Below are 15,741 nucleotides of genomic sequence, written 5' to 3'. Positions count from 1 at the left end.
ACCAAGATCAAAAAAATATGAATACATTAATTTCCATGCACGCAGCCCGAAAGATGTAATGCCAAATAATACCTAAACTTAACTTATGAGAAATTGAAACTTATCTAAAGGGGGAATGGCCATTAGTTAAACTCACAAGATTTTTATATGTTGTGGGCGCCCGTGTCCTAAATGTGGCGGTCTTCAGTTTGCTCACTAGGCCTACAGTACTTAATTTGCAGAGTCAACGGCCCCCTCCAAGCTCTCCAACTAGCCCCCAAGACTGGAACCGACGTGCTGTAGAATTAGCAGCTATGCACTAACACTGGTCATTTGCTTGACCTCTTCTACGACGTATTCTTGGCTAGTTATTGTGTAAGGGGACAGGCTAGTGATGGAGAGTGGGAGCACGAGGTTGACATTGGAGCCTGACTGGGCAGCTCCGTTTCGTACCGTGGCCTGTATGTTTGTGAGGTCGAGTTCAGGTCAGCTGCGTCCTCCTTCCTTCCCCAAAAAAAAGCGTATCTTGGTGCGTAGGCCTAGTCTTGAGGTGCCAACTCTCATTTAGGACAGGCTCAAAAACCTTGTGCCTTGTGAATTTCAAGCAACACACTTATTTAGAATACAAGGAGAAATCTTGCAACTCCAGGGGGCAAAGATAATCCTAATTCTAAACAATTGGCATACAGAATAAAAATGAAACTAAAAGGTAATTTAGCAAGTCGGGCTCACGTGTGTGGACAACCATACCTCCTAGACTAGCAGACTTGAGTTGTAATTAAGAGATTTAAAATACTGTACCTAAACACTTACGGTAGAATAATGTATACAAACAACACAAAAGTATTAATCTTGGGACACTCGCTCAAGAAAGACACATTACTCACATTTTTCCCTGCCGTGACGTCACGAACAATAACAAAGTCTACGTATAAACTATGAAGAAGAAGAGTAGTGAAGAAAATTCTTCACACCCTGGGGATAAAGGGAGGAAAAGGAGAAGGGTTAGTGTAGACTAATGCAATGTGGATTAGGTGTTAGTATATGAGATGAGTATACTAAATGAATAAAGAATGAATGCGACTAGTTGCGCTATGCTATGTCAGCAATTGGCATTAAGTTGAACCGCAACCGCGTACGAGATGAGTGCGAAGTACGATTTACAAGCGAGAGTCAAACAAAAGTGGTACGTATAAAAGCGGAAGTAAAACAGAGTTAACTGTGACTTAGTACAAAATGGTAACTACAACTGCAAGATAAGAGCGGAGGGAAGGACAAATCAAAAACTTCAGCAGTCCTTCACATGGTTGATGAAGACTATGTAAAGCTACTACAAGATCTCCTGGAATAGGGCTCGCGCACGTTCAGCAGAGGCCCGTGTAGGCCTGGCGTGGCGAGGCGCCGCGATGACTACAGGAGACCTAGCTTCGGCTGTGGTCTCATCATTTCTCTCGGCCAGTTGGTCTCTAGGAGGACTGTCGAGATTTTCGAGAGGAGGGGTGTTAGGAGGTTCCTCCTCACTTGGTTCGGATAGCGTTTGGCCATTTTCGTTAACCTCCAAAGGTATGAGACGGTTGACTGGACGTACATACTCTCCATTTGCAGAGCGGACCTTGACTGTTCTAATGTGTCCATCTCGACCTGGGTATACTTGGAGTATACGGGTCAAAGGGTACTCCTCTCGATTGACCTCGTCCAGAATCAACAAGCATAAATCTCCAACTCTAGGGATGTTCGGGTGGAGGCGACTAGACTTCTGGTGTCGTTCTCGAAGGGAACTGACATAGTCGTACTTCCACCTCTTCAGGAATGTTTGCAGCATGTTGGTCAGCTTCTGGTAATCTTTGCGGAGGATGTCCCCTTCTCGAAAAGTAGGATCAGTCAAGTCAGCCAGGTGGACTTGAGGTGCTAATGAGAGGGGTCGACCATAGAGTAGGTGGCTTGGGGTCAAAGGCGTATCAGTGGGGTCGTCAGCATCCAGATATGTTAGAGGCCGATCATTCACCACGCATTCTACTTCTTGGACCAAGGTCACAAACTCATCATACGTAGGGTGGCAACGGTAAGTGGCTTTGCGCAAGTTGAGTTTGGTAAACCCAATCAAGCGCTCGTAAAACCCTCCTTGCCACGGGGCTCGAGGAGTGATGAACTTCCAAGTGAGGTTGTGGGCCCATTTGAACCCGTCGATAACAGGGTGCTGTATGAGTTCTGTCAAGAGTGTCTGACCAGCTTGAAAGGTTGAGGCATTGTCAGACACAAGGCACTGGGGCATCCCAAATCGGGCAGCGAACCTTCGTATCGCTTGGACTAGTTCCACAACTGTCAAGGAAGTAGTAGTTTCTAAAGCTACTGCCCGCGTGGCAGCGCAGGTAAACAGCAGTACGTACACCATGTCCACATGGGAATGATGCACCTTGAAGCCGCCAGTGTAGTCCAGTCCAGTTACTCTGAAAGGGACCTCAGCATTGAGGCGGTTAGGGTGGACTGGAGCTAACGGTGGGGTTGGGTACGGCTGGCCTTGTACTCTTTTGCAATGTATGCACCGTTTGAGAATCTTCTTCACTTGCTGGCGCATTCGGGGAACCCAAAATTCCTTGCGCAAGTGGACAAGAAGAGTGGAGGTGTTACAGTGCAGCAGCACTTCATGCCAATGCTCAACAATAAGTTTCCAGAGAGCACAGTGGGACTCTAGGAGAATGGGGTCCATGTAGCCGGACTCCGGGGGTGCATCACTGAGGCGGGATCGGCCTCTTAGAACACCGTTATTGTCAATATAGGGCTTCCGTTGTCCGATAAAGGCTCGTTCATCGGACGTCAACAAGGCGGGTTTACCTTGCAATTGTCGTAATATTTGGGGGTAACTGGCCGCCTGTGACACACGAATGATGGCGGTAAGTGGTCTTCGTGGGAACCTTTGGACTAAATGGGGGAATTTGTGCTCGGCCCATCCGCTCGTCAGGCGCAGCAAGGCTGCATAGCTCCTAACTGCCTCATCAAGAGATGAGAAATGAGCAAATCTTTGAGTTTGCGGTGGTAGAAGTCTGACGGGACAAGCTTTTATCTCCCATTCAGTAGGGAATCTGCTTTGGTCCGGGTAAGCTGAGACGTCGATCAGCCAGGCTGGTCCATGAAGCCATAAGTTGGACTTGAGGACGACTTTGGCGGCTACTCCCCGCGACGCCAGGTCGGCGGGATTGCAGGACGTGGGGACATGCTTGAGAAGCAACCGACAGTTCAACCTTATACGGTTTATCTCCTCAACCCTATTGAGAACATATGGGGACGTGCTCTGCCGGCTGTGTACCCACTGCAGGGCCGTGGAGGCATCGGACCACACTGTCGTAGAGACGTATGTTTCTGGACGTAATTCTATCAGATACTGGGCTAGTCGGCATCCAAACAGGAGTGCGGTCAACTCAAGCTTGGGAATGGACTGACTCTCGTCCAATTCCAGCATACGTTTAGGGGTAACTCGTGCCTTGGCTGTGAGGAGCTGGCATTTACCTTCAATTGTGACCACGTAGCAAGCCACTCCAAAGGCTTGTTTGGAGGCATCTGCAAACACATGTAATGCAGCCTGGTGACCCTGATGTGCATTTCGAGGCACCTTAATGTTCTCGAGACCCTTGTATTTTTTAAGAATGGCACCGAGCTCGCGGATCAATTCTTCGCTCAGGCGTGAATCCCAACTTTGATCCATCATCCAGAGTTTCTGAATGAAGAGCTTGCCGAGGATAGTGACCGGCGAGATCAGGCCAATAGGGTCGTAGATGGAAGAAAACAGAGAGACAACCTTCCTCTTGGTGTTGACGTGTGAATAGTCCTCTAACATCAGTCCTGAGGGGAGCTTGACGGCTAATGTGTCATCTGCGGTGTTCCAGTCCAGACCGAGGTAATCTTGGGGACCCGTTTCGGTGAAGTCTCCCGAGATGGGGGCATTAGTGGTCCATTTGGCAAGGGGCATGTTGGCTTCCAGCATAATTTTTTCTATGGACTGTCTTTCGCTAAGGATGTCCGTGGGCGAGTCGTAGCAACGTTGAAAGTTGTCAACGTAGAAGCTTGTTTTAAGCTGTGAGGCAAGACTACTCGTTTGAGCATCCAGGTGGTGTTGGATTGTCTGGTTGAGCAAATATGGGCTCGAGGTGGCCCCAAAAAGGACCACTTTGAAGCGGTACGCAACAACTTCGGACATACTGGAGTCCTTAAAGAAAAGAAACCGACAGTAATCACGGTGTTCCTGAGCGATCTCAATCCGCAGGAAAGCCTTAGAGATGTCTGCCGTCAAACCAAATGGCCTTTCCCTAAACTGGAGGATCATGGACTGAATTTTTGAGGCCAAGTTTGGCCCGGTGTACAAGGATTCATTCAGAGACCTTGGATTTGGTCCCGATTTAGCCGAGGCATTGAATACTATGCGCATTGGTGTGGAGGTGGAATTTTTGAGGACAGGATGATGGGGTAGGTAGTGCATTTGTCCGTCATTATGAGGTTCTAGCTCGACCGGCTCGATAAAGCCCTCCTTCATGTACTCGTCAAGGATGGCTTGGTACTTGATGAATAACTGAGGGTCTTTAGATTTTTTAAGGGACATCAGCTGGGCAAAAGCCCTACCAAAATTTATCTCTGGTCGGCTATCACTCTTGAAGGGTAGTTGCACTGTGTATCTTCCGTTTGCGTACCGTGTAGTACGCTTGAAGAGATCAACGGCCTGTGCCTCAAGATGGCTGAAGGGTTCATTGCTTATGCCCACAGCATCGAGTTTCCAAAGATTCTCGACGGGGGGCTCTACTCCCACAGGGTCTGTTACGCTGATGCGGTTTAGTGTGAGCGACAGACTATCAACCTCTGGGGGTTCTGTCCCTTCTCGTGACCAATCTGGCAGCTCTCCCCAAACCACATATCCACCTGGTGTACTGAACAAGTTGACACCCTTGATGTTGTGAGTGCGCTTGAGGAGTCGGGGAAGGTAATCGGCTCCGAGGATGATCTCTATGCCAGTGGCATTGTCATCTGGTTGCCTGTCTGCAAGACGTAGACCACTAGCCTCTAGAGTGCGAACTGCATGGGTATATCCAGGCGTCCTTATGTTCTTCCCCACGTTCGGGTTGACAATGGCAACGACCTTATGCTTGCGGCGACCAATTTTCAAATTGAACTGCACCAAGTCTGAACACTGAGGTGGTTCGTCCATGTTGAACGAGTTGAGTCGGAACACGATTTTTCCGACAGGAGCAAGGTTCAGTGACTTGACTACGTTGGGATGAACAAATGTGCGTTGGGCACCACAATCCAGGAAAACTCGGGTGGTGTGTTTAAGTTTCCCATTAATTAGATCGCCAGTGAAGGTGGGTAGAACAGCAGGGTTTATTTCGTTCGCCTGGTTGGTTTGATCAGTCTCACTCGAGGCTATATGATTAAGTTGAACAGAAGGTGGGTCTGTTCTTGGCCCATCAGGTTGGTGACCCACGGTCAAGATGTTAGGGCAGAGAGGCAATTTGTGACCACGTTGGCAGTTCTGGCATGTAACATGGGCGGTGCAATCACGGGCAACATGTTGCGTTGAAAAACATTTAGTGCAACAGCCTAGTTGGTTCAACCGCGTTATTCGACTATTTGAATCGGGGAACCGAGGGCATTTTGTTGATGAGTGACCATTGTGGTCACAGAAAACACAATTGTACCGAACAGGGTTACCTGTTGGTGGGGGAGCTCTGGCCGGCTCCGGTGCACGCTTCTGAGTGGGTTTTGCTGGGTTTTGGGTTGGTGTGGATGGTGTCTTCGGCTTAAGGGCATCACTGGTTGCTCTATGGAAGGGCTTAGCCAATTTTGTAATTGAATTGCCGTTTACTCCAGAGTTAGATGGTTTAACAGGAAGCCGGTCTTTGCTTGGCTCCGTCAACAGTTTGGCTAGCTCCTTTGTGCGTGCACGTTCGTATAGTCCGTCCTTTAACTCTTGCAAAGACACGGAAGTGCTATTGTAACGGCGATAAACTGTCTCCAAGAGAGTGGGGTTTAGCTTACTCAGGATGGCATGCTCCAACAGATCTTCGGACAAGGGAGCTTTGGTCACTTGCACGTATTCTTCCTCAGCATTGTTCCACTCCATCAGAAACCGTCTGAGGTCAGGGCCATCATCCGCTGGGGGGCTCATACTAAAGAGCTTCTTACGCAGCAAATGACGGTCAAGATCAGGGGATTCGTACTCCTGGATGAGGTTAGCGATGGTCCTCTCGTACAAACCCTCTGTCCAGATCCTGTTTCCAGCAAGACGCCGGGCTGGTCCTCTTAGGCACCGTAGAAGGATCTTGTACTTATCCGCTGGGCCCAGAATATTTGGAATATTCGTGTATGGTTTGACGGAAAAGGCTCCACCAACCCGTCCAACGTTCCCTACGACCTTCAAAAATGGGGGGATCAGGCTCAGAGGCAACGGACACATAAACAGTCTGCGGGTTTGCGCCAGGTGTTTGATTCTGGGCTTGGTTGCCAGTGGTCTTATGGAACACAATGCTACTGAAGGCCGTTTCAATTCGTTTTGCACAGTCAACCAGCATTGGGTAATTCGCCACCACGGTCGGATGTTTATAATGAGACCGCCAAAACTGTTTGTATTCATTGAGTTTGTCCCTGATGCCTCCGATGTGAACGCTAAAGTGATCCAACCCAGGGGACGACATGCGTGAAAGATCTACTGAACTTAGCCTATGGAGGGCCAGATCTGCGTCCTCACATAGAAATTTGAAATCGACCTCCTGTTGCTCAAGCCGTAAGTTAAGTTCCTCCAAGCTGAGAGCTTCAGCCTGAGGTTGTGGAGGGTTACCGAGATTAAGAATTTGTAAAGACATTTTGGATGAAACCCTTGGATGTGCGGAGTTTGCAAATTCAAAGTTGAATAAATTCTTAAGATTTATGGGTAGGTCTGAGGAATGGAAACTCACCCTACTCGAAAGGTTTGGGAAACTTGTGCGGCTATGTGTGCACAAGAAGTGACCATGGATTGGTTAAATGCACAATGAAAAAGTGTGGTAAGTGGCAATGACAATTTACAACTATACAGTATAGGCTAGCACCAAAATGACAAAAGTAAATAGAACTTAGATAGTCGCAAAAAATTACTCAATGTGACTAGTAGCACATGGAAATCGCAAAACAATTTAAACACCACTCGCGCTAAGGCTAAACTTGAAATTACCTCATGCAAAGGATAACTAAATCTCACTCACAACAGAGGAAATTACATAAAGCTTTCCTCACACAGAGGTTAAACGCAAAAGTTTCTCACAAAAAGGACAAAAGTGCAAATTTACGCTGAGGCTGAAGGTAAAATTATTGACGCACTTGTCAAGTGGTAATCACAAGTAAAATAGGATACGCTACACATGGGTAAGACGACTTTTAACAAATTTTTTAGTGACTACGTGAAATTGTAGGCTTAGCAATATCGTGCTAAAAGTTCTGTGACCAAGGACACGGGGTTAAGCTTACAAGAGGGGTTAGTAAGAAAACTACAGCACTTGCACAAAGGATGGTAAACCGAGGTACAAAACTATGGAAAAAAGTAGATTGGCAAATTAAGTCGAACAGAGCAAAATGAACGATGCTCGCCTGGAGCAGTAAACAATGAAGTCTGAACAACGAAAGTGATATACCTTAGTTCCAGTGTCTCGGAACTTTCTGGTTAAATGCCAAAATTAGGTGAACAGATCATATGAACCGACGGGCATAGAACTTCGCAAGTTAATATTAAACATGCAGCATGCAACCTAAATCGATGACCCGAACATCTCTAGTTCTGTCGTCTCAGAACTCATAAATAAACCTGGTTACACTGTCTTCCTTAAGCGTGTGTCAAATACTATAAAATTACAAAACTCTTCTCTCGTTCCAACTCAAGTCTGGGCATTACACTTTCTACAATGTGGCTGGTGCATGTGGGTAAGTGTGGTATAGCGAGGTATTTATTGCTTAATCAAGCTAGGTTACGTTGATTTAATGATCCAAAAGTCAAAGGTGAGAGATCCGGTTCGAAGGACCACTCGTGTGGAGAATTTTTGTGTGAATGGCTGAGTGGGAACTTAGTCCAGGAAAGTCTCCCTACGGCAATTACCCAAAGCTCAACAGGGGAGGATAATGAGCACTTACTCTCGGGACACAAATGCCCTGCTAATACTTTACTGCCATAGTTCACTAACCTTTCACTCAAATACAAAAGGAGGTAATTTTACTGTCCAGAGGCCGGAGAACTCCACACGTTAATTCTGAAATAATTTATGGCCTACTCTAGCTTTGTCAGGGCTAGAGTCATCTCACTCTAAGGCTCTGTTTCGATTCCGTCCCAGTGACCCCAGTGAGATGCTGTACAGGTATCTTACGTTAATGCAACTAGAGACAAAATAAAAAAAAAGGGGGGGAACAGTGGAGTATAAAAGTATAAAGTAAAGTTAAATGGGGATCTTCACCTTCAAAGCACTAAGTAAAAGAGCGTACACTCGCTGATACCAACTTACCTGTTTAGAGTAGGTTACTTTCAACACCTTGGGTACTTCTGACGCGTCCCATAGTATAAATTAGCTAAATTCATATAATGTGGTTAAAGATACCAAAATGTGTAATCTATTCCAAATGATTTATTACAGAAAAAGGAATGGAAATAACTCGATGATTTTAACACAACAAATTAAAAATTGGAAAAAAATATCAGTAACTCAAATATAAGTTTTACATGTGATAAAATGAATAAGTGAATTTACAACAAAAAACTTGAAAACGTTGAACGGAATTAACACGTGGATTAAACCTCAAACAGAATAAATAAGTCAAAACATTCTGATCAACAATTTGTGCGGTAGGATGCTGTGAGGTCTCAACATGTGGTCAGTGACCTCAAGCAATTACCAAGATCAAAAAAATATGAATACATTAATTTCCATGCACGCAGCCCGAAAGATGTAATGCCAAATAATACCTAAACTTAACTTATGAGAAATTGAAACTTATCTAAAGGGGGAATGGCCATTAGTTAAACTCACAAGATTTTTATATGTTGTGGGCGCCCGTGTCCTAAATGTGGCGGTCTTCAGTTTGCTCACTAGGCCTACAGTACTTAATTTGCAGAGTCAACGGCCCCCTCCAAGCTCTCCAACTAGCCCCCAAGACTGGAACCGACGTGCTGTAGAATTAGCAGCTATACACTAACACTGGTCATTTGCTTGACCTCTTCTACGACGTATTCTTGGCTAGTTATTGTGTAAGGGGACAGGCTAGTGATGGAGAGTGGGAGCACGAGGTTGACATTGGAGCCTGACTGGGCAGCTCCGTTTCGTACCGTGGCCTGTATGTTTGTGAGGTCGAGTTCAGGTCAGCTGCGTCCTCCTTCCTTCCCCAAAAAAAGTGTATCTTGGTGCGTAGGCCTAGTCTTGAGGTGCCAACTCTCATTTAGGACAGGCTCAAAAACCTTGTGCCTTGTGAATTTCAAGCAACACACTTATTTAGAATACAAGGAGAAATCTTGCAACTCCAGGGGGCAAAGATAATCCTAATTCTAAACAATTGGCATACAGAATAAAAATGAAACTAAAAGGTAATTTAGCAAGTCGGGCTCACGTGTGTGGACAACCATACCTCCTAGACTAGCAGACTTGAGTTGTAATTAAGAGATTTAAAATACTGTACCTAAACACTTACGGTAGAATAATGTATACAAACAACACAAAAGTATTAATCTTGGGACACTCGCTCAAGAAAGACACATTACTCACATTTTTCCCTGCCGTGACGTCATGAACAATAACAAAGTCTACGTATAAACTATGAAGAAGAAGAGTAGTGAAGAAAATTCTTCACAGTTACACCATCGGCCATGATGTTAATAAAAGCTGAGAAAAAGTTCATTTTAATTTTAGACACCAAGAATTGTGCCACATCAGCAAAATCAGTATGCCTGATGGAAGACGATACAGAATTCTCTTTCTTGAGGGTAAATTTGGGCAAACTATTAGCTTATTTCTCTTCCTCCAGTTTTTTTTATTTCTATTTTCATAGTTAGTATATGAAATATACATTTTAATGTTGTTATTATCCTTAAAATATTTTATACTAAATGTTAGTTACTTCTCTTGTATCTTATTTATTTTCTGGTTTCCTTTCCTTACTGACCTATTGTAGGAATGTTCAATTTGATGTCCGATATGTTTTCCCTGTTATGTGTATCTCTTTGCACGGGGTTCAGGTGAAAACACAAGTCAGTTCCCGCTCATCCCTTGATCTGTAATCAACTCTTATACATTAAAGAAATCAACTGTTCCCGAGTATGTCTTAACCTGCTTACATGGCGCAGTGAATCTCGTTCCAAAGCAGGACCTACAAGATGCTGAGACGAGGCCATCACAACACACCCAGGGGCACAGCAAGACGTTCCCCCAGGGGCACTGCAAGCAGGAATGCAACACCGGCACGCCGGCGCCACGAGGGACAGGACTTGTTACAGGCTTTGGTTGGCCTCATGGCACAAGGAAGACCACATGGTTCAGCCTCGGCAGGTGTTAGGGCGATGTGCCCTGAGAAGTGTAGCTATGAGATGACACAAAGCAGTTTTCGAGAATGGTGTCGCTCTATGAGTGATTGGCTGGCCTTAGGAAACGTCTCAGGAGAGAATGCACTTATCAGTATCCGGTTAAACTGCGATGAGAAGTTAAGGATGGCTATAGATGCAACGCACTCAGAGGTTCAGTGGAACTCATTAACGGCCTCTGAGGCATTTGACAGACTGGAGGAGATCACGGCGAAGTCTGTGAATAAGGCAGTGGCATGGGACAAGTTTTTCTCAGCGCAACAAGGTGATCAAGAGACCGCGAAACTTTTTGTGCATAGGTGCCAACAATTGGCCTTAGATTGAGGGTTTAAGTGTCACCATTGTCGAGCTGATCTGAATGATTTTGTGTTAGTTCAGCGGATAACAAGTGGTTTAAGCAATGTGGGAATTAAGCAAGAGATCCTACAGGATCATGAGGTTTTCAATACTGTGAAGAAATTATTACGTAAATGTGAAATTTATGAATCCGCAGAAAAAGATAGTATTAGCGCTCGTGGAAGGGCAAACATAGCTACTTTGGTAAAAGGGGATGAGATAGGCTTAGGCCTAGTTGAAAGCGGATTAGAAGATGAAAGTAAAATTATTGCTAGCTATAGGTCTAATAATAGTGACAAGGGACACGGCCGTGGCCGTAGTTGCTCGAAACCTACTGGTGGGAGTAAGTCAGATACCAGGTGTAAAAAGTGTGGTGGTCGTTCTCATTAGCAGGGAAAATGTCTTGCTGATAATGTTAACTGTTTTCAGTGTGGTATTGTGGGGAACTTTGCTAAATTCTGTCGTCAAGGGGGGCAACAGCCCGCCAAAACGGTGCCTATTGTGGACGCGTCTGTTACGTCATGCACTGTTGCCTATCCACCTGCGGACAATCGTCAGGTAGGCCTATGTGCGGCAGTGGTGAAGCTGCCGATGGTGAAAATAAAGGTTAAGCATGAGTTCTCATGTGAGTGTGTCGTTGTTGAGGTTGTTCCAGACACAGGGGCAGCAGTGTGTATAGTAGGGGTAGATTTGTTACCAAAATTGGGTTTGAAGGTACCTAATCTCTCTCCGTGTAATGTCATTGTAAATCACGTAGGTGAGAAGTCATTGAGAATATATGGGTCTGTTGATATACTAATAGAATTGGGAGATAAATCAATGAGCACTAGTGTTATCGTTGTGCAGGGTGCTACCAGTTTTTATATATCTTTAGGAGTGTGTAAATCACTAGGTCTAGTGCATACAAAGTTTCCCAATCATACTGTCGCTACCGTGAATGACGTCACTTGGAAACCCTCTGCATCGACTAACCCCCGCCAAACGCCTGAAGAAAACGTTCGCACACGGGTAGGGGGTGGTGGTCGTCAGCGCAAGATGCCATACGCTGCCACGAAGGAGAATGTCCCTAGGCTGAGGGATTTGCTACTGCAACGTTTTGCGAAGACTACTTTCAACGTTTCAAGAAACCCTCTGCCGATGATGAAAGGAGCCCCTCACCACATTCACCTGAGGGAAGGTGCCATCCCCTATGCGTGTCATACACCTATACCAGTTCCTAAGCATTGGGAGGCCGATGTTAAGGCTCAGCTCGACGAAGATGTCAAATTAGGAGTAATTAGGGAGGTCCCTGCTTGTACAGCTACGGACTGGTGTGCGAGGATGGTAGTAGTAGCTAAGAAAAATGGTAAACCACGGAGGACCGTGGACTATCAAGAGCTTAATAAGAATATCAAACGAGAAACGCATCACACATGTGCTCCTTTTGACATAGTCTCGGGTGTGCCACTTCGTACATATAAGACTGTAGTTGATGCCTATGCCGGATTCCACCAAGTGCCATTAGATGAGGAGAGCCGACAGTTGACAACGTTTATTACACCATGGGGGAGATACCAGTATTGTCGAACACCTATGGGTCATTGCGCGGCCCCCGATGCATACACGAAAAGGTTCGATGACGTCATTATTGATGTACACAGAAAGTACAAGTGCATAGATGACGTGTTGTTATATGACAACAGTGTTGAGGGAGCCTTTTGGCATACTTATGATTTTTTGCAATTATGTGGAGATAATGGTATTACGCTGAATCCGGATAAATTCCGATTTTGTCAAAGACAGGTAGAGTTTGTGGGGTACGAACTTGACTGGGATAATTATAGGCCTTCTAATGAGCGTATGAGTGCCATTAAGAACTTCCCCATGCCTGCAAGCCCAACTATCACGGATATAAGATCTTGGTTTGGACTTGTGAACCAAATTGCACCTTTCGTGGCTGTAGCACCAGTAATGGAATCATTCAGGGATCTTCTCAAGAAATCCCTCCATCCGAAAGTTAATTGGGACCAACGCCTTCAAAACAGTTTTGTTGCAGCCCGGGACAGCATTTGCAAGATGTTGGGCGATGGACTGACATATTATGATAAGACAAGGCGCACTGCTGTTGTTACTGATTGGTGCAGAGAAGGAATGGGATTTTTTATATTGCAACAATATTGCAATTGCGAGGATCTCAAGGCCCCTTTTGTTGTAAGGGGGGATGGAAACTGGCATTATGTGGCAGCAGGCACCTGACGGAGGCGGAGGATGGCTATGCCGTCAGTGAGGGGGAAGCGGCTGCAGTAGTATGATGCCTTAGGAAATCGAGATTGTTTTTACTGGGATGCCCGAATTTCATTTTAATCACGGACCATAGACCTTTGTTAAAACTCTTTGGGGATAGGAGCCTAAAAGACATTGCAAACCCGAGACTACTAAGGTTGAGGAAGAAAACTATGCAATATAGTTTTACCATAAGATATTTTCCGGGGAAGAAGAATTCGGCAGCCGATACGTTATCAAGATACCCAGTGATTCGCAGTGAAACTACCGTCAAAGACGAAGAAGAGGAGGAACTTACGAACGAAGTTTGTATTGCTTCCATGACGTCATCGCTGGCGGATGACGTCATTACTATGGACTGGGCTACCATGAAGGGGGAAACAGAGATGGATCCTGATTATTTACTATTGCAGCGACGTGTCAGCGAAGGGGGTTGGCCGTCGTCAAGGTCTCAAATGGAGCCCTGCCTAAAACCTTTTTTCAATGTACGTGGTAGACTGAGTGTCATTGAAGGATTAGTCACATATGCATATGACGAGGGGCATGTTCGTCTGGTAGTTCTGGAGGTACTACGTTTACGCATTACAACCAATTTACATTCAGGTCATCAATCAACTGACTCCATGATCAGAAGAGCACGACAGGTGGTTTATTGCCCTAGGATTGAGGGTGACGGCAAATTATAGGGCACAGTGTCATGATTGCAACGTTGCGGCACCTTCGCAACAAAGGGAAAGTATTATATACACTCCCCCTCCCGAATATCCATTTCAGAGAACGGTTGTAGATTTATTTCAAGTAGTAGGGAGGCAGTATATGGTCTACGCCGATCTACTAACTGGATGGATGGAAATTTATTTCTTAGCTAACAGAAGTACATCCGCGAGATTGATCCCAGTTTTTAGAAGATATCTTATGCAGTGGGAGCACCTGAAGAAATATCAGTGGACGAGGGCACGAATCTAACGAGCATGGAAATGAGACATTTCTTCGGTAAGTGGAGGGTATCTATGAGAGTGTCATCTGCTCACTACCCCCAGTCCAACGGGCAGGCAGAAGCTGCTGTGCGCACCGCCAAACGAACATTAATGGGCAATACTCTACCTGATGGAGGGCTAGACAATGACAAGGTAGCTCAGGCGATATTGCAGTATAGAAATACACCATTACGTGGTATAGATAAGTGTCCTGCACAGCTGGCTATGGGTTGCCAACTTCGAGATTCGGTGTCAATGTTAAAAAGTTATCATTTTGTCACCGAGCATTGGTCGGAAACCTTGTCCGCAAGAGAGAGGGAAAGAAGCGTTGTTGAGCAACGAATATCATCCAAGTATAAAGAGAAAGCCAAGGATCTTTCCCCCATACAAATAGGTGAGAGGGTAGCTATCAAGGATGTAACTACACGAGCGTGGAATAGAAGCAGGGTGGTTATTGAAAAGAATAGCTACCGCCGATATCGCATAAGGTTAGACGGAAGAATTTCAACAAGAAATCGCAAGCATTTGAGATCCCTGCCACCCACACCACCTGAGGGAGAACCTACTCCCACTGCCTTGGGGGAGGCTGGCCCAGTACCCACCCAGGAGAGAAGTAGCACTAGGGCACGTCGTCCTCCGCAATGGCACGATGATTATATTACAGAGTAATTCATTTTAGTTGTGTTTGATAAATATCCCCTAAACATGTCAAGTTTTGTGCATATACTTTAATACTGGTTATTTGGGTTTAATAAGTGTTCCTCTTGTCATGTTTACCATTCATGTATGCTCCAGCGCTGTGTCCAAAGGACTATCTTTATTATAGCTGAATTCCTTTTGCTTCACATGTTACTACCTTTACCAGTTTTATTATTTTTGCAACTAAAAGGAGAAATCTATACTAATGTTTTAAATATACTATGTTTGCTTTGAATGGGGAGCTTTGATCTTAAAGGGGAGGTGTAGGAATGTTCAATTTGATGTACGATATGTTTTCTATGCCATGTGTATCTCTTTGCACGGGGTTCAGGAAAAGACACAAGTCAGTTCCCGCTCATCCCGTGATCTGTAATCAACTCTTGTACATTAAAGGAATCAACTGTTCCCGAGTATGTCTTAACCTGCTTACACCTATTTTCCTTGTTGGAGCCCTTCGGCTTATAGAATTCTGTTTTTCCAACTTGGGTTGTAGTATAGCTAATAATGATGATAATAATATCAATAGGTGGAGTTAACACTAAGAAGCCGTAATAATATTAAAGACAAGGGTGAATAAAATAAATTTGATATTAAAAAAAAAGAGGGATGTCCAAATGTATAGGGTACAGGCATGCATCTGGTACCATGTAAATCCCAATGCTGACTCTATTAACATTTTCTTGACTTAAGTAAATTCCAAGAACAAATAACAACCATTGGAAAGAAGAATGTGATCTGAGAGCAGACGCCAACTACTTAAAATTTCTGACTCCTCATAAATATCAGTAGACGTTTTCAAATATTTGTATGATTAAAAATGTGAATAATTCAGGAAGATTATTGGCTTTACTTTGCTGATGACTCGTCAGCCGGTACACCTGTAGGCTACCTACTGTAGGACACGGAAGGGCCAGGCAA

The 15,741-nt window shown here is 45.0% G+C and overlaps 1 protein-coding gene across 1 annotated transcript; it reads left to right on the top strand.

Moving 5' to 3' along the window:
- Positions 1–14,118: 14,118 nt before the first annotated feature.
- LOC137619447 (uncharacterized) lies at positions 14,119–14,793 on the top strand. The gene has a single exon (XM_068349506.1). The coding sequence runs from the start codon at positions 14,119–14,121 to the stop codon at positions 14,791–14,793; it is 675 nt and encodes a 224-aa protein (XP_068205607.1).
- Positions 14,794–15,741: the final 948 nt, after the last annotated feature.

Source organism: Palaemon carinicauda, chromosome 26 (assembly GCF_036898095.1).
Source record: "Palaemon carinicauda isolate YSFRI2023 chromosome 26, ASM3689809v2, whole genome shotgun sequence".
Lineage (NCBI taxonomy): Eukaryota > Metazoa > Arthropoda > Malacostraca > Decapoda > Palaemonidae > Palaemon > Palaemon carinicauda.
Note: the sequence above shows the minus strand (reverse complement) of the source record. Positions and strands in the feature narration are given on the sequence as shown.